This window comes from Musca autumnalis, unplaced genomic scaffold, assembly GCF_047663935.1.
Source record: "Musca autumnalis isolate F117 unplaced genomic scaffold, ASM4766393v1 scaffold_5, whole genome shotgun sequence".
In the NCBI taxonomy this organism is placed as follows: Eukaryota; Metazoa; Arthropoda; class Insecta; order Diptera; family Muscidae; genus Musca; species Musca autumnalis.
Window position 1 is genome coordinate 78,882,414 of NW_027412088.1, and position 20,660 is coordinate 78,903,073.

The 20,660-nt window shown below is 35.3% G+C and overlaps 1 protein-coding gene across 1 annotated transcript; it reads right to left on the minus strand.

The window, feature by feature from the left end:
- Positions 1 to 3,253: 3,253 nt before the first annotated feature.
- LOC141386667 (uncharacterized) lies at positions 3,254 to 4,016 on the minus strand. The gene is made up of 2 exons (XM_073955584.1): positions 3,753 to 4,016; positions 3,254 to 3,688 (listed from the first exon to the last, which is right to left on the minus strand). Exons 1-2 carry the CDS (start codon positions 3,945 to 3,947, stop codon positions 3,254 to 3,256), a joined length of 630 nt encoding a protein of 209 aa, XP_073811685.1. The 5' UTR covers positions 3,948 to 4,016.
- Positions 4,017 to 20,660: the final 16,644 nt, after the last annotated feature.

Consider the following 20,660-nt stretch of genomic DNA (forward strand, 5'->3'; position numbering starts at 1 on the left):
GGTGTCGACGCGCAATGCGTCCATTGAGCTCGGACCGACTGTGGAAGTTGGTTCCTATAATATTGAGGTAGTAAAAGACTTCGTCTACCTCGGCACCTCCGTCAACACAACAAACGACATCAGTTGTGAAATAAAAAGAAGAATTGTATTGGCCAACAGATGCTACTTTGGATTAAGTAAGCAGTTTAAAAACAAAGCCACATCTCGTCAAACAAAAATAACGCTCTACAAAACACTGATACTACCCGTGCTGATGTATGGCTCCGAAGCCTGGGTACTTGCGCAAGCAGACATGGCAGTGCTTGGTGTGTTTGAGAGAAAAATTCTTCGAAAGATCTACGGACCAATCTGCGTTGACGGTGAATATCGACGTCGCATGAACCACGAGCTGTATCTGCTATACAACGACATCAATATTGTTAAACGTATCGAGATGCAGCGATTGCGTTGGCTAGGCCATGTCAAAAGAATGAGCGATGATGAACCCACTAAAAAGGCGTATGAATACATGCCACATGGCGGTGCACGCAGAATTGGCAGGCCAAGGAATAGATGGCGCAAACAAGTGGATGTTGAGATGAAAAGGCGCGGTATTCCAGAGAGCAAAGCAACAAATAGAGAGGAATGGAGATCTCTTCTTAGTTCGGCCTATAGAACAAATGTTCTGTAATGGGCCAGCTAAGTAAGTAAGTAAGTAAGTACCCAACGAAAATCGTAGCGTACATGTTTGGTACGCAACCACCATTGTAAAGTATTGTTACACGTACCCTCCGAAATGGTTGGGTACGTACGCTATAAAGGTTGCGTGTATATTAAAAAACCACATAGCGTACATCATTATGTGGTGTTTATAAAGAAATATTAAATATGAATGGTATGAGAAAAAATACAACCATAAAAATATGAGTGAATATCGTATAAATTAAATACAAAAGTAGCTACATTTATATTTAAGCAGTAAATATGAAAACATTTATTTATTGTATGAAAACTTAACGAATATATAAAAGTTTCACATGTGAAAACATATGTAACAGATTATATAAAATATTAAAGAATTTAGAATTTGACAGGAGAAAGCTCAACATTCATAATTGACTTTTACCATTAATATATGTTCAAGATTTATTGCTGAGATGCGGCTGCGCTGATCAGATAAAATGTACTTCATAGCAGAAAATGAACGTTCCACGCTTACTTGGGTTGACGGTATTGCCTGTACAATATTCGAAATTTCGCTGATGATGGTTTTCCGAGAGTTCCAAAAAGATTTGGTTGCATGTGGTGTGCTTGTTGATCGAGTTTCCTCTTATGATTTCAGATAAAAACGATCAGGTACTTTATAGTTTTAGTAGGAATTGTTACTTATACAAATACCTCCACCCAAGGCACTAACAACATTGTTGTTATTGAAAATTAAATGTAAAAGAAAATATTGAATATAGGGTCGTTCTGAAAATGTTCTCAGGAAAGACATAAATATATTCTGAAAATCCTTTATGATAGAACAAATTTGAACCAAAATGTAGTATATAAAGCATTCAGAACTGTCGTAGTCATTTTATAACACGTTTAGGATGGAAAGAAGTATTTTATGGTAGCAAATTACGAAGTTCCAAATTTTATGAGTAGACCCTATTACATTTTTAAAACCAAATTTACAAAAAAGTAAAAATACAGCTGATTGTCACTTCTACCATCTAAAAATGTACCTGGCTTCTACCTACTTTTCGATGATTTTCTGATTTTCAAACTATACCTATACATTAAACTGTAAAAATAGAGCAGACCCAAATAACTGATGTTGAATTCAAAGCTAGGTATCAGTCCTTAAGTACATCAACGGCAATTCATTATTTGAAAAAAAAACACAAAAAAGTAATTCTTATAGTGATTTAGAATTTATTTTTATTCTGAAATCATAAAACGACAAGATATTTTATTATATTAGTGTATTAGTATCAAACTCAAAGTAAATTATTTCCAACTGTTCTTCTTGACGTTCCACTTGTCTTCACAATACAAATGGAATAATTTTAATACTCTTCGTACCCTTACAGTTCAAAAAAATATCCCTCTATCACTCATAGCAACCCTTTTACAAATTGTCAAGATTTTAAAAATTTAATAGGAGCATTTTGCTTAGGCTTTACTCAATTCTTGCAATTTAAATAATGCCATTATAGTCCTAATAAATAGAAGATAAATATTAATTTATATTTAAGAATTCGACGAATTCTTAGTTGATACGTGCTGACATGTTGCAGAATATTTTGATTTTTCTTTGGAAAAGCCGAAAAGTGAGTGTGATTCTCATTCATTTGGGAATACTAGACACTTAAAGGTTTTTCACTAAAAAGGCATCATTTCAAAAACGGAGAAGCCAATTGATAATTCCCTTCGCCGGGATGAAATCATGATATTGGTAGCGATCAGTAAAATTTTGCAACACTGTCAGTTCGTTTTGAAAAACATTACTCTCTGTAAAAGAGGGTAATAAATGAAGTTGAGCCAATGGGGGAATACTCCACTCAAGCAATCGAAATTTAATTATATTTTATTTGAATTTATTCCACAACAAAATAAATAAACCTAATATATTCTAATAATATATTAACCAAAAAAATGTAAGTGTACTCTACCACCACTTCCTTTCTAAAGGTACATACATACATTATGATGTGGTTGCGTACCAAATATGTGTGTTTTACGCACTTTTCGATTCTCGTTGGATACATGAACATAAACGCTAAAATGAATTTTTAAAGATTGTGTACGTGTACATAAACTTTATAAATTTTTTAGTGTTTGTGTAACATGTACGGTACCTTTTGATAAGGTACTGTTTGTTTCCGAACACTGCCTCTAGGTCTACCACAGTCATAGGCTGGGGTATTTAGTTGTCAGTAAAGTCGACTGTTTCTTTTTTAATTGTTTTTATTTTTAGTTAATGGGTACCACTATATGCAACAAGTGGACGAGTGGCACTCAGATGTGCTTCCCCGAACTGAGGAAAACCCGAAAGAATGTTACTCAAAATACATTTCATTTTCCATTGTATTGCATTTTATTTATTTATTATTTTTTGCAGATATAAGCCTTTCCTTAACATAATTAATCCATGGATAGAATCCTACATATGTATATACATTAATGACTAGAATGGTACTCAATTTTGCATATGCTATACGCAAGTCTTAGTTCCTAATATATTTTGGTTAGTAAAATAGTTTTGAATCATTCATAAACATCTCTAATAGCTATTGTATCTCAAGAAATCCGATGCATAAGGACCCTCAAAACCTCCACCTCGACTATAAAGCGCATAATCGGTACCATCTACATCGACAGCATTCTCCATAAGGGGCACATAGTTGCCAACACTGATATCCTGTTTTAGAAGTTGATCCGGTTTAAGTCCCAGTGAACTTACTTTACCATAAAGTTCGGCATCCAATTGAAGAGCCCTGTCGAAATCTTTCCAATGGACAAACTTCACATTATCTCGAGGTATTGCATTTTTATTCAGCAATTCTCTTAAAGTATTCGAATTTACCGGTTGCACAACACTCAATTCATTTTCCGAGGCAAGTAATGATAGATGTGGACTCAAGAGGACACGTTTGCTTACCGATTTCGTTGATACACCTTGCTGTAGCCAATTGCTAATGGCATTAAATTCAGTATCCTTTAAATTAAAAAAAAAACAACATGACAAATATTTATCATAAAAATAATGGTAATTTTCTTACGCTTGATACACTCCTTCCCATTCGTGGCACCGACTTATAGTTACCCCATAAGCCATGTTCAAAGGTTTTATCTGCTCTTCTGCCCAAACGTGGAACATTTTTGGTGATTTTCAAAAAGAAACCGGGGCTATCTTCAGCCAGACAAATAACTAAACACAGTATCAGTGTATAAACAACTAAGAGGATACAACGCATTCTGGAAGTATCCTGGTCGGTAGGTATGCAATTCACTGCGTGTAAGATATTCCTTCTATGGAATTGTGATAAGAGTAGCCCACTTCAGTTACAACTGACTTCCATTTTAATTGACGTGTATCTTTTATATTTGACATATCGACGTATTGATACTGTTAAGGTGCATTTACACCTTATGGCAAAAGAGGTCACCATAAGGTGTCAAAGAAATGCGGGTATCTTATCAAGTGTAATGAATATTTATTTTTTTACATATGATTTCAAAAGAAGTGTGAGGAGGAGAGTAAATGGTAAACTAAGGTAACCATATTTTGTATGGTTCATTTAACTCCTCAATGGAAATCGAATTTCGCCCGGGCTATGAGAAATAGTCCACTTCATTACGTATACATATTACTTGGAGAATAGTAAAAACAATTTACGTTCAAAATAATTTTAATCGAATTTTTTGTATTGAAAATTAAAATATGTGTGTTCGTTTACTCAAAATTTGTACAAATTGTTACTGGATGTTGTTCGTTTACTTTACAGTACAATGCTAAAGACCTTAGTCGTTTACAAGAAGTTACTGGACTTGTACAAATTGTTGAGTAAACGAACACACCTAATAATAGGAAGGCGACTAGCACGTGTGAGAACGACAGAAAACAATATGTTTCTAATTATTCGGACATAGATTAGTAGATGCTTTAAAATGTGAAACGTATAAGATGATACTAATAAACGGTACTGCTTGGCTTGAAGATGGCGGAGTCCAAGATTAGTTTAGACCCGCTTTCATTTCATGTGAGCCGCTGAAGTTGTAACCAATAGCGAAAATCTAGAGGCACTACTTCTCCCCATGATGGGAAAGTTTGACAGTTTTTAGTCTAAGCGTACTCAGGACATTTTTGTGTCCTTTACAGTGACTTAAAAAATCACTTTGCAAAAAAATGGAATTTACTTGTGAACATTTTCGTCCGATAATTTTTCACAATTTTCGACGTGGATAATCACGACAGGAGTGCATCGATCAAATTAAATCTTTATGTCTCGATAAAGGACCATCCTATAGCACTATGAAAAACTGGTTTAATGAATTCAATCGTGGCCGACACTAACCAATAACTGAAGGTAGTGAGGGTCGCCCAAACTCGGTCGTTGCGCCAGAAAAAAAAATAAGACTTGGGTATTTCTTCCACCAACTAACATTTGACATTGCATGAACACTGGGCCGCAAATATGGATTTTTCTCGTTTGATGCGGCAAATTTGGACAATCGTTTAAAAAAAAACTTTTGTGGATCTCAGTGCTTCAAACGACGTCTAGAAGATCGTCACAGACGAATCTTGGATTTATGCTTAGGAGCCCGAAACAAAACAAGAATCGACCGTTTAGGTCTTCGAAATCCAACCAAATCCAACGAAGGTTGTTCATGTAAGAGCAATTCCAACCAAATGGTCGCGTGTCTCATTGGCAAAACTGACCGTCAGGCGACTTCAGAAATGTAGGACGGTATATTCTGAGTGGTAGACTACAAATTGTTTGCCAGAAGTCTCTTGAGAAATTCGAAAAACGAACAGGAGAAGACGAATCATTCTGCATCACGATAATGCGACCTCTCACACATCGATTCAAACCAGCATCTGTTTGACCGGACAGAACGTGGAATTGATGGGTCATCCGCGGCACAGATCTGACTGGGACTCCCAAATCTCTATAATTTATGACACAACTTTTTGCAAATATTATAATCGCGTATAAAGGATTCCATTTATGTATAATTTTTCAAAGAAAATCGCGGTTCAATGCGCGGAATTATTCAAAATATATTTTTGCAGATTTTCCTATATCCGCTGTTTTGGTGGATTGATTCGAGCGCAAATGGACTCATTAGATCCGGCGTACCTGTTTTACAGTTGCAATTTTTAAAGCCATAAAATAGTTTTTGAAGAAAATTTGCGCACCAAATTTTCGACTTTGGACTCCTTTTACTAGGAAGCTGTACAAAGCACACTCATGAGTAGACATCGGATTTTGCATATTTGCATATTTTTTAATATTAAAGATACGAAGATTCTGATTGGACCAAAATTCGTTTCAAAGAAATCTAAATTCAATGGCGGGGTCATATTTCGTATTTATTTGCATATTTTGCATATGCACAAAATATGCAAAAAATATGCAAAATATGCAAAAAAAATATGCAAAATATGCAAAAAAAAATATGCAAAATATGCAAAAAATATGCAGAATATGCAAAAAATATGCAAAATATGCAAACAGATTTTGGCCGAAAATCGTCATAAAAGTCGTAAAATTGTCATTTTAAGTTGGAAAAACCATAAAAAATACATAACAGTGTTCTAAACTAAGACTGTTGGCCGTATAACGTCGATTTTTTCAGCAGATTATTATGTTATGGAGACCATTTACGACAGTGTGGTGTAGGGTATAAAAATATGGTATCGTAATACCATTTTTTTTATTATTAAGCTATGTAAAAATATAAAATTTGATAAAATATCAAACGTTTTATGTAAAATTCAATATTTTCGTTTTTGGTTTTAACTCAAAGGACCAAATGGATCTCGGATTTTTAGCCGGGAGCCGCCTAAACCTTTTAGTATTGTTAGATTTTAAGATTGCTAAAGTTTGAGCACAATTCGAATATGTTAAAACGTGGTACTGGGGCCTCGAAGTTATGAAAATCTATATTTTTTTGCTATTTGGCGACTTCGACGGCCCATATATGTGGAACGGTTAAAGCTACTTGCCCGTATTACGCATTTAATAAAAAGCTATTCCGTTCTTAACATTTCTTGCTGAACAACAAAGTACTTATGTAAGTGTTACTGAATTCGAGATAATAAACCCCATGTCCCGAAAAAGGCCTTAGGGCAAAAATGGAGTCTATTTAAAAAAAAACTTTTTTCTTCCTATATTATCAAATTTTTGCGAATGAAAACGAATATATTTTACTTCATTTAAAAATGTTGCCTATTAAGGCGAAGATCTATTTTAATATTAATTTTAATTCATTTCTCGTTGGAGTCGAGCTTAATGATCGATGATGTTTGCAAGTGAAAAAGGAAAGCCGAAGATTCGAACCCCCACAACCACCATTATGTGACATGTTTCGCCTTTTGTAGAGACTCATCACTAGACATCGGATTTTGCATATTTGCATATTTTTTAATATTAAAGATACGAAGATGCGGATTGGACCAAAATTCGTTTCAAAGAAAACTGAATTCAATAACAGGGTCATATTTTGTATTTATTTTGCATATTTGCATATTTTGCATATGCACAAAATATGCAAAAAATATGCAAAATATGCAAAAAATATGCAAAAAATATGCAAAATATGCAAAAAATATGCAAAATATGCAAAAAAAATATGCAAAATATGCAAAAAATATGCAGAATATGCAAAAAATATGCAAAATATGCAAACAGATTTTGACCGAAAATCGTCATAAAAGTCGTAAAATTGTCATTTAAAGTTGGAAAAACCATCCAAAAATACATAACAGTGTTCTAAACTAAGACTGTTGACCGTTTAACGTCGATTTTTTCAGCAGATTATTATGTTATTAAGACCATTTACGATAGTGTGGAGTAGGGAATAAAAATATGGTGTCGTAATACCATTTTTTTATTATTAAACTATGTGAAAATATAAAATTTAATAAAATATCAAACGTTTTATGTAAAATTCAATATTTTCTTTGTCTTAATTTGTAGCATTGGGCTGGTTTTAACTCAAAGGACCAAATCGATCCCGGATTTTTTAGCCGGGGAGCCGCCTAAACCTTTAATTATTGTTAGATTTAAAGATTGCCAAAGTTTGAGCACAATTGGAATATATTAACACGTGCTACTGGGGCCTCGAAGTTCTGAAAATCTAGATTTTATTGCTATTTGGCGACTACGACGACCCATATACGAGTATGTGGAACGGTTAAAGCAATTTGCCCGTATTATGCATTCATTAAAGGCCATTTTGTTCTTAACATTTCTTGCTGAACAACAAAGTACGTAAGTGTTACTGAATTCGAGATAATAAAGCCAATGTCCCGAAAAAGGCCTTAGGGCAAAAATGGAGTCTATTTAGAAAAAAAACTTTTTTCTTCCTATATTATCAATTTTTGGGAATGAAAACGAATATATTTTACACTATTTGAAAATGTTGCATTTTAGGCGAAGATCTATTTTAATTTTAATTAATTTCTCGTTGGAGTCGAGCTTAATGACCGATGATGTTTTCAAGTGAAAAAGGAAAGCCGAAGATTCGAACCCACATATATGATATGTTTCGCCTTTTGTAGAGATTCATCAGACATATCGGCCGTGGAATGGCTTCGCTATTCATCAAACATTTCCTTCTTCAAATGCAATTTTGTTTTTAAAAATATAGACATTTGTACATTCATTGTGTGGCTTCAATGACAAACGATTAAATTTACATAAAGGACTGACATAATGTGGTTTTGGAGCCATCTGGGTACAGATGACAACTTGGTGATGAACTCGACTCCTTGCTATGTCGCTCACAATTTTCAAGTTGTTTACCATCCTTTACCTCTCCTGGAAATTGATGTTCTGTGGTCAAGTTGCAGGATCTTTTTCAAGAAATTCGGAGTTAAAGTTTAATCTCTTGAACAGCAATTAAGTCTCACTTGTAATTATGCCTGGTAAACCTTTTTCTAGGAATTTTGGCAGTTGATTATTATAAGTTTGGATCGAATATTTCTGGAGAAATTTCTATCTTTGCTTTTTTCAAGAATTTTGTCGTTTTTTGGATGTTTACGGTGTTTTGCACTATCAGATCAAACAATGCCAGGCCAGTTCATGATTAAGGTACCACATATGATTTATCATTTTATTATTTCCTTTATCTGATATTTGTTTGTGAATGCCTTTCGTATTAAGTAAATCTTCAATGCGGTTTAGGTCCTTCTCAAAAATCCCTCTCAACAATTTTTCTAACAAGTTTGTACAGAGGTACAGAAGCTCTCGACCTAATATCTGCTCGAGCTTGTTATTCTAGGCATTTGTACACTGCTACTTTTTGTTTCTCCCATTAGCTACTGTCAGTTTTAGGAACGCCTAGGAGTTTTTCTTTACCTCCATGTGATACCAGAACAGCAACCCGTTTTTTCTTCTCTGTTTGAGAACATCTGGTAATAGTTTTCCACCCCAGTGCACGCAAATAGCCTCGTTCCTTGAAGCTGTTGCGTGTATTTTTCACGGTTTATTCTCCGCTGTTCACGGATAAAGCTTCTAGAGATCTTATATTTGTAGGGATCCTTTCCGATAGCTTATACTGTAGCCAAAATGATACTAATAACGTTTCTATACACCTTACAGGGTTCCTGCACCAATGACAATTTCATAGTTACGATTTTCATGAAGCCATGCTTGATTGTTTTCGGGACAGATGGTTCTCCTGATTCTACGTTAAGCATAAAAACAAGACCTAGATCTCATTGAAAATGTATTGAAATATGAAAACATTGACGCACAAATTGCAGAAAAAGGAAATAACAACATGATTAATAATCTGTGGTATCTTAGTCCTGGACTTGCTGACCTGGCATTGTTTGATCCAACGGTGCAAAACGCCGTAAAGAGCCAAAAGGCGACAAAAATCTTAAAAAAACAAATATTCCAATTTTTTCAGAAATATTCTTGTTGTTCAAGAGTTTAAACATTAACTCCGAATTTCCAGGAGGCGCAAAGGATGGTAAACAACTTGAAAGTTGCGAACTACATAGCAGAGCGTTCTTCAAGTAGTCAGCTGTACCCAGATAGCTCTAAAACCACATGATGTCTGACTCTTGAATAAATGTAAATTAGAACAAAATGCAAAAGACATTTGTTTTCATTCCAAAAATTGATAAAAAGGAAGATGTTTTTTAATAGACTCCATTTTCGCACAAAGGCGTACATAGTCACGTTTTTCTGGACATTGGCTTTATTATCTCGAATTCAGTAATATTTACGTAGTTTGTTGTTCAGCAGGAAATATTAGGAACAGAATGGCCTTTAATTTAATGCTTAATATGGACAAAAAGCTTTCCAGAGAAATGGGTCGCCAAAGTCGTTAAATAGCCATCAAATCGAGGTTTTCAGTGGCACATATTTCAATTGTGCTCAAACTTTGACAGTCTTTAAATCTGACCAAACTAAAAACATATAGCCTTATCTAAACCTGTCACTTTTTTCCCTATATCGGGGCTTTATCTCAGAAACTAAAAAGAATTTTACTTCGCGGTCTTCAGCACCATTATAGCTCGACAGTAGAAGAACTTACGTGGCAAACGGAAAACTGCATCTAGCGCATCAAAATCGATAATCGAAGTTTACATAATTTCTGGAATTTTGGTCAGTAGCATCTAAACTTTTGGGAGTTGAACCAAGTAACCTTTCGCAAAAATTGTCCAAACAATGTGCTCAGCAATTCTTCAGAACATTTTGAAACTCTAAAATACTTATTTCACGTTGTTTATGCTTTATTTCATATCATACCTTTTACAAGACATATTTCAAGCAATGTTCACACTGGCTGTTTATTTTCATATTTGAGATTTCAATAGCGTAATAGAGGTATTTTACAAGAATGGAATGTTCTGAAGATTTGCGAACTACATTCCAGCGGATATTTCATTCAAAGAAGAGTTAGCGAAAAATGAAACTGGTTTGGAGTTATGGTGCAAAATATACGAAATAAAGGAATTTATCGATATATTATCCATTTTGAGGCATCAAATGCAGTTTTTTCGATGTCAATTTTTCTCCAAACATTTTCTTCACGTTCTTATGTACAAGTTTGTTTCAGAGGTTTAAACAAAATTCGAATTGGTTTCAGAGATATTGTTTCGCTTTGCTCTAAAAAGTCAATATTTAGCTATGTTTAGATGAGGCCATAAAATCTAAGCCCGATCTAACAACACAAAACCAAAATACGGTTTTTGTCGATTGGGTCTGCACTTTCATAAAATCCACATTTGAAGTTGTTTGGACAAAATTATCTTGAATATGTTTCACAGTGTAATAATCTGCTGAAAAAATTGACGTTGAACGGTCAACAGTCTTAGTTTAGAACACTGTTATGTATTTTTTGATGGTTTTTCCAACTTTAAATGACAATTTTATGACTTTTATGACGATTTTCGGCCAAAATCTGTTTGCATATTTTGCATATTTTTTGCATATTCTGCATATTTTTTGCATATTTTGCATATTTTTTGCATATTTTGCATATTTTTTGCATATTTTGCATATTTTTTGCATATTTTGCATATTTTTTGGCATATTTTTTGCATATTTTTGCATATATTTTGCATATTTTTTGCATATTTTTTGCATGTTTTTGATATGACCCCAAATATCGAAAAATTGACCTTTAAAACGCCTAGATCCAAAATTTGAGTCCAATCGGATGAGAAATAAAAAACATGCAAAAATCCGATGTCTACTCATCACACATATAGGAAGTGGAATGGCATCGCAATCCATCAAACATTTCCTTTTTCAAATGTAAGTTTGTTTTTACAAAGATGGACATTTGTACATTCATTGTATGTCTTCAATGACAAACGCTTACATTTTGTTCATACATATTTAAATTTACATAAGGGACTGACATAATGTGGTTTTGGAGCCATCTGGATACCGATGACAACTTGGTGATGAACTCGACTCCTTGCTATATCGCTCACAATTTTCAAGTTATTTACCATCCTTTACCCCTCCTGGTAATTGATGTTCTGTGGTCAAGTTGCATTATCTTTTTCAAGAAATTGAGAGTTAAAGTTTAATCTCTTGAACAACAATTAAGCTTCACTTGTAATTATGCCTGGTAAACCTTTTTCTAGGAATTTCGGCAGTTGAATTTTGTAAATTTGGATCGATTATTTCTGGAGAAATTTCTATCTTTGTTTTGTTAAGATTTTTGTCGTCTTTTGGATCTTTACGGTGTTTTGTACTATCAGATCAAACAATGCCAGACCAATAAGTTCAGGACTAAGGTACCACATATGATTTATCATTTTGTTATTTCCTTTATCTGATATTGGTTTGTGAATGCCTTTCGTATTAAGTAAATCTTCAATGCGGTTTAGGTCTTGTTTTGGACCTAAAAATATTTCTGAATATCGTTTTCACTATTTTTTGTATTAAACTCAATCTATTGTCTCTATTTCTTTTTAACCTATTGATAATGTTTACCCAATATATCCTATATTATATCTATATAAACATTATCTTGTTCATTATACGTTTTGTAAAATCAATAACCCAAACTCTCACTTATAACACTCAGTTGTTGCCGTGTGGGACACCAAATAAATAAATACAATAGAAAAAACATTCTGGAAGCGTCCAGTCTCGAACGATTTAAACGCAAGATGCTTCTACGGCCTCTTGTTCTTGGGAAGTGGGCTGGGCAGTAGTTTTAAAACACTCTCGCCTACTTCGACCTTGGATTTATCAATCGCAGACTATTCTTATAGAAATTGCTTGAATATGTTTGGTTGATGTCCGGATGAGCTTCCAAACTTGCAGTCAAAAATCCCTCTCAATAATTTTCTAACGAGTTTGTACGGTGGTACAGAAGCTCTCGACCTAATAGCTGCTCGAGCTGGTGAGACCCCATTTTTTTAGGCATTTGTACACTGCTAGTTCTTGTTTCTCCCATGAGCTACTATCAGTTTCAGGAACACCGAGGAGTTGTTCTTTACCCCCATGTGATACCCGGATAGCAACCCGTTTTTTTCTTCCCTGTTTTGAGAATATCTGGTAATAGTTTTCCATGCCAGTGCACACAAATAGCCTCGTTCCTTAAAGCTGTTGCGTTTATTTTTCACGGTTTATTCTCCGCTGTCCACGGATAAAGCTTCTAGAGATCTTATATTTGTAGGATTCCTCTCCGATAGCTTCTACTGTAGCCATAATGATACTATTAACGTTCCTATTCACCTTACAGGGGTCCAGCACCAATGACAATTGCATAGTTACGATTTTCTTGAAGCCACGCTTGATTGTTTTCGGGACAGATGGTTCTTCAGATTCTACGATACGTTTAGCATCAAAACAAGACCTAGACCTCATTGAAAATGTATTGAAATATGAAAACATTGACACACAAATTTCAGAAAAAGGAAATAACAACAAAATTAATAATCTGTGGTATCTTAGTCCTGAACTTGCTGACCTGGCATTGTTTGATCCAACGGTGCAAAACGCCGTAAAGAGCCAGAAGGCGACAAAAATCTTAACAAAGCAAAGATTAAAATTTCTTCAGAAATATTCGATCCAAACTTCCAAAAGAGCAACTGCCGAAAATCCTAGAAAAAGGTCTGGCATAATTCTTGTTGTTCAAGAGACTAAACATTAACTCCGAATTTCCAGGAGGCGCAAAGGATGGTAAACAACTTGAAAGTTGCGAACTACATAGCAGAGCGTTCTTAGAGTAGTCAGCTGTACCCAGATAGCTCCAAAACCACATGATGTCTGACTCTCGAATAAATTTAATTTAGAACAAAATGTAAAAGATATTTGTTTTCATTCCAAAAATTGATAAAAATAAAGAAAATGTTGTTGGCGTTTTTTATTGTTGGACTGCAGAATTTTACATCTTTGTGTTTATTTCAGCTTTAGTCCATATTTTGTTTTTTTAATAGTCTCCATTTTCGCACAAAGGCGTACCTAGTCACGTTTTTCGGGACATTGGCTTTATTATCTCCAATTCTGTAATACCTATTTAGTATTAGATTTATTATATATACTTATATTTTGTTGTTCAGCAAGAAATGTTAAGAACAGAATGGCCTTTAATTTAATGCTTAATATGGACAAAAAGCTTTAATCATTCCAGAGAAATAGGTCGCCGAAATCTCTAAATAGCCAAAAATCGAGATTTTCATAATGTCGAGGCCCCAGTGGCACATGTTAACATATTCCAATTGTGCTCAAACTTTGACATTCTGACCAAACTAAGAACTTTATGCGGTTGCCGCCTTAAAAAATCCGACATCGATTTGTTCCCTTTGAACAATAACCAGCCCAACGCTACAAATTATTACAAAGAAAATATTAAATTTTACATAGAACGTTTGATATTTTATCAAATTTTATATTTTTGCATAGTTTAATAATAAAAAATTTGTATTACATTCCCAGCAAAATGTTCGATGCCAAAGATGACATTCAATCATGGGTGCAAGTGATCTAGCATGTCATCTTTTTAGCATCTTCATCGATGAATTTTATATGAGCGTGGACCCCACAAGATGACGTTCTTTTCTGGATCCTAAGCATGTCATTTTAACCAATGCGTTGACATGTCATTTCCACCAATGCTTTGGCATGTCATTTCCACCAATGATTTGACATGTCATTTTCACCAATGCTTTGGCACGTCATTTTCACCCATGCTTTGACATGTCCTTTTCACCCATGCTTTGACATGTCATTTTCACCAACCCCTTGGCATGAAATTTTCATGTCTTGTTTGGAAATGGAAATGCTGTATTGAAATATGGTTTTCATGAAAAACAAAACTCTTTATTAATTCAAACGAATTCATGAAATAGCTACAATTAATTTATCAGTTTAGTTTTTCAAAAGTTTACATCACCACCGCTGCAACGCAAAAGATTACTTCCTCCGTTCTCCGCAACTGATATTCTTTCATCTTATAAAAGGTTTTTTCAATTATCTTCCCATCACCAGTTCAGATTTCGACATGGACTCCAAATGCACTCCTTTAAGTATTTTTATTTCGTAAATTACTTTTATTTTATAATTTTGTTATTTTATAACAACATTTTGGTAATTTATACTCTTTTGTTTAGTGACGGAAATATGTAGGGATCTACAACCCGGCTTGCTTTAGGGATCTCTAAGAACAAATTGTAACGAACGGGGAGGAGAGACTTTTTATGGAAAATACCATTTATGCTTAATTAATTTATTTTTAATTGTTTCTTTCCAAAAGTAGTTTCTTCTTTATTTTCAGATTCTTGTTCCTTTTCGTTTCGGATTTTTTTTTCAAATTCCAAGAAGCGAGATTTGATTGATTTCATTCTATGTCAGATTTAGAACAGACAAGGGAACTTTTAAAATAGCAATTGGTCTGTTCCTTTACTTTTGAAAATGGTAAAACCGGCAAAAGTAGCAAAAGTTATAAAATGCTCCAATATGAATTGTATTGTGTCTGAAGTAAAGGAACGCTTTTCGAGTAAAAAGTGGTAAAAGTTGAAGATTCTTGAACGTAAAGGAACAGAGCTAATGTGTACAGTCCGATTCTATTTTTAGCTCGATGGTTGGGACTTCATATTGTTACGGAATTAGATTTAACTAATCTCCGTGTAGACGTTGTTTTATTCCCCGATACGATTTGTACCAAATAAAACAGGGTTCGTTTTAGATTACGTTTCTACAATGCTTTATTAACTTTATTACACTTATTCAGAACCGACTTTAATTACAAAGCACACAGCAAGTCTCTAGTTAGCACGCAGCTCTTATTTAACCGATCTGTTCAGTTCAACGCTTAAAACACAACTACTCCGTCATTGCCATTTCACCGGTATTTATACCCCAAAGTCTCCCTGTTCTAGAGTCCTCCAGAACACATATGGCAACATCTCGAATCTGTGCAGCGAACACACAGACGCACATTCGCACTAAGCGAACAACCATACTCACATACATACATGGGGGAATACAATTGGACGACAAGCACAGTAATGACGTAACAACAACAAACATGTGCAAAGAAGTAACAAACTAAACAATAACTACATGATTATGGCAAAACAAAATAAAAGCACATTAATGAAAGGTAAAGTAACATCTAGAATAATGAAGAGAGTTCTACATGGTAGTTGTTGTTGCTTAAATAAAGTAACTGCGTAATAAAAACTTTACGTTACAATTCAAATTTTTAAATTAACGGAAATTAAACTAAACTAACTTAAACCTATCAGTTACATTCGTAACATTGCCTCCCGCTTAAGCCTGTTCGTCCCGAATAGGCACAGTTCCCTCTCTGTGGTATGGGCATTGGTAACACTGCCTCCCGCTTAAGCCTGTTCCTCTTGACTAGACGCAGTTCTCGTTCCGTAGTGGTGGCAACCGATTTAGATGTACCCTCTACTGCGTCAGCCCTGGACTTCTGCTCTTCTGGACGTTGCTTTCTCTCCAGGAATCTTGACGTTATACCTTCTTTCTTTGTGGTCACCTTCCTAAGTGCCACCTGGTCTTCATCGGACTTGTCCTTCCTTGTTGTACGGCCGCTTTTCGATGGACGTTTCCTCGACGTACATCTTCGCTTTTTCCTCCTCGTTGCGAGATTTTTCCGCTTTCGTACTGGCCATTTTTCGGCGGCTTCCACCTTCAGCGTACGGACATCTACAGCGATTTCGTCAGATTCTGCGCTAGGGCGACACATGCATTTCTTCTCTTTGTATCCCACATTAATCGGTATTTCCACATTGGACCAAGTCATCACACGGTGCTTTATGTCTAGGTTTATATCGAAGGCAATCATGAAGTCTACACCAGGTATAACTTCGTCCATAATATCGGCCACTACAAAATCGAAATTTACCGATTTTCTACCCATGCTCAGCCTTTGGTAGGCCTTTCCATGCACCGTTGTAGTCTCGCCTGTGGCCGTCCGCAATTTGACTCCATTTAACGGCAATACCTTCCCTTTTACCAAATCCGGTCTAATTATGGACTTTGTTGCACCGGTGTCCAATGTCAAGGTACGCAATACACCATTGACGAAGCCTTTAACCGTTAGGTTGTGATTCTCCTGCCGGACTATGGCTATAGAAATTGTGGGACCATCGTTTTCATCCCCTGCCAGCGGCGCCTCGTGATTGACGGAATTCATTTTATTCGATTCACCTAATGTCTCTCTTTCCAGATTCTTGGCCACCGGTTGGTCGTCGCTTTTTGAAGGCGGTGAGGTGGATCTGAGCCTTGGTCGTTGCAATATGCATTCTCGTGCAATGTGTCCAGCTTTACGACAGTTGTAGCAAGTCTTTCTCGTTTTACCAGCCCCTCGTTTCACACGCATTAGTGCATCCTTTAGCGGATCGACAACGGTCTGGGAATTGTTGTCCTCAACTTGCAGCCTCCTCACCTTGTAGGCTTTAGGTTTCACCACCATCCTCGCGGTTTCTTGGGCCAGGGCAAATGACACGGTTTCTGCAAATGTTCCTATCGGTGCCGCATACGTTGCAAATTTTATCTCTGGATCACGAATACCACTTGCAAATGTCTCAATCTTTATGCGGTCCACCAATGGATGTGTCTCTCCTGGATATGCCAACTGCGCCAACCGCTCTATATCAGCCGCAAAGTCTTGTAAAGTCTCATTTGGCTTCTGGACTCTTCCCCTCAGTTCCATTCGGTAGATCTCTTGCTTGTGTTCACTACCGTACCTACGTTCAAGAGCAGCCATTATATCTCCATAGTTGTTCCTAGAAGCGGCGGGAATACTCTGTAATACGTCAGCAGCATCACCCTTCAATGCCATCAGGAGTGATACCGCTTTGTCGTTGTCGTTCCAAGAATCTCTAGCAGCCATTGTCTCGAACTGTAATTTGAACACATTGAAAGAGGTAGAGCCGTCGAACACTGGAGGCTTAATTTTTAACGTGTTATGGATAGCTCTCACTGGACCGCCTTTAATTTCCAGTTCCGACATTTTCTTCTCCAGGTTCACAAATTTCTCGTCATGGGCCAGAAATTTCTCGTCAACAGACAGAATCTTCTTATCCAACTCTTTAATTTGCACCTCCACGTTTTCTACTCTCTTTTCAATCACTATCGTGATGTTCTCTAGTTTCTCGTTAATTTTTCTAGAATTCTCTTCCAACTCCTCTTTTCAGTTTCTTGAATTTTCTTCAAACATCCTAGAATTCTCTGCCATTAAGTTTTCGGTGATTTTTCTAGAGTTCTCTTCTAACTTTTCCTCTAATTTTCTGGAATATTCTTCACTCTTTCTGGAATTTTCTTCCATTTTAGCATCTAATTTCTCCATAATTTTACTGGAATTTTCTTCAACCATTCTGCAATTTTCCGCTTTCATTTCCATCACAAGTCTGGAAGTTTCTTCATTCTTTCTAGACATCTCTTCTAACATCTTACAGTTGTCAGATTTCATTTCCGCCATAAGTCTGGAAGTTTCTTCATTTTTCTTGTTCATTTCCAGCATCATCATAGCCAGCATTGATTTCAAATCGTCACCCCTGGCAGCTACCGACGAAACTTCCTCAACGCTGGATTCGCACTTTGCCGATAACTCGACTTCCTCTTTACCGTTGAACTCATATTCATCGATGTTCATTCCACGGCGCTCGAACTCTTCCAACAAGCGTTTTTGTAGTTCGGCCTTGTTGCCAGTAGAACACAACTCCAACTTACTTAGCTCCTTCTTCAAGTCTTCCACTCGTAGATCCTTAAACTTCATTGTAGGATGTTCGTAATCTCACTGCTGACACCAATTGTTACGGAATTAGATTTAACTAATCTCCGTGTAGACGTTGTTTTATTCCCCGATACGATTTGTACCAAATAAAACAGGGTTCGTTTTAGATTACGTTTCTACAATGCTTTATTAACTTTATTACACTTATTCAGAACCGACTTTAATTACAAAGCACACAGCAAGTCTCTAGTTAGCACGCAGCTCTTATTTAACCGATCTGTTCAGTTCAACGCTTAAAACACAACTACTCCGTCATTGCCATTTCACCGGTATTTATACCCCAAAGTCTCCCTGTTCTAGAGTCCTCCAGAACACATATGGCAACATCTCGAATCTGTGCAGCGAACACACAGACGCACATTCGCACTAAGCGAACAACCATACTCACATACATACATGGGGGAATACAATTGGACGACAAGCACAGTAATGACGTAACAACAACAAACATGTGCAAAGAAGTAACAAACTAAACAATAACTACATGATTATGGCAAAACAAAATAAAAGCACATTAATGAAAGGTAAAGTAACATCTAGAATAATGAAGAGAGTTCTACATGGTAGTTGTTGTTGCTTAAATAAAGTAACTGCGTAATAAAAACTTTACGTTACAATTCAAATTTTTAAATTAACGGAAATTAAACTAAACTAACTTAAACCTATCAGTTACATTCGTAACAATATAATACCAATTGTTTAGAAGTTTTAGTTGTTTAATATGCAGGAAATGTAAGACAACATCACGACGACAGTTCTAACAACTTTGGTCTGTTCCAGAAACTGCAAGAATCGACTTATTTTTACTACGATAACAAATTTTCCTTTATGTTATCGGAAAAATAGTAAAAATTAGTAGATTTTTGCAGTACTGGAACATACCAAAATGAAAATAAACAGGTGTGTAAATAAAAACACAAACATCATCTCTATTGGATCGATGGAATGGGTACAAATGCTGATGAAAAGATCGGATCTTTCACGACTTCCTTTGAACCAATGCAAAAGATGACATGAAATCACGTCATCGCAAAGAACCCCTTCCGTCAAATTTTGCTGGGTTACCATACTTTTATACCCAACACCACACTGTCGTAAGAGGTCTCGATAACACAATAATCTGCTAAAAAATCAACGTTAAACGGCCAACTATCTTAATTTAGAACATTTTGAAGATTTTTGACGATTTTTCTAACATTAATTGACAATTTTACGACTTTTATGACGATTTTCGGCCAAAAACTGTTTGCATATTTTGCATATTCTGCATATTTTTTGCATATTTTGCATATTTTTTGCATATTTTGCATATTTTTTGCATATTTTGCATATTTTTTGGCATATTTTTTTGCATATTTTTTGCATATATTTTGCATATTTTTTGCATATTTTTTGCATGTTTTTGATATGACCCCAAATATCGAAAAACTGACCCTTAAAACGCCTAGATCCAAAATTTGATTCCAATCGGATGAGAAATAAAAAACATGCAAAAATCCGATGTCTACTCATGAGTTATAGAACAAACCAGGTTTAATCACGAGTTCTACAATCCTACATACAGTGTGAATCATTATCTGGTTGCATCCTCTAATTATAAGAAAAATTCGAAAAACGCCGAAATCAAAACTTCAAAATGTCAGCATCGATTTTAGGGAGATGCAGTGTATATATCGAAATATTATACATTAGAACCATGTTGCCCAAGGGGTATTCTTTAATTGCTTCCTTGAGCACAGGTCTAAATGTGGCGTGGTTTGACCAGAAATCAAGAAAGAACACAAAAAAACTCGTTTACTTCAACACATTTTTACCCATTTTTTTTGTATTACCACTAACACAGCTTCCACGTAAATTATTTTTTATGGTCCATTTTATGACAAATTATCACGTAAAAAGACACAGCTTATTTTGAATATATCCATATATTTAAAAAATATCCATTTGTGTAAAGTAGCTATAATTAATATGGGAAACGTTACGGAAAACACACTCATTTTTACCCATGTAATTTCAATAAATTTGAAAATGTTAAAAGGACGGAACAGGACGCATACAAAAGTATATATGTGCTGAAAGACGACACTCTAAGCATCATTCTGCAAAAACGAAACTTATGGAACAAAGTTTCGTTCCCTAAAAGTTCTAGTTCACTAAAGTGAGAATTTCACTAAATTAAGTACCTGAGGGAAAATAAAATAGCTCACTTGGTATAA

Bases quoted from the DNA above. Each gene is read 5' to 3' on its own strand.
- LOC141386667 (XM_073955584.1), bottom strand. From the start codon at position 3,947: ATGCGTTGTATCCTCTTAGTTGTTTATACACTGATACTGTGTTTAGTT. The intron at 3,689-3,752 runs GTAAGAAAATTA...TTTAATTTAAAG, and splicing joins TGGGAAGGAGTGTATCAAGC to GATACTGAATTTAATGCCAT.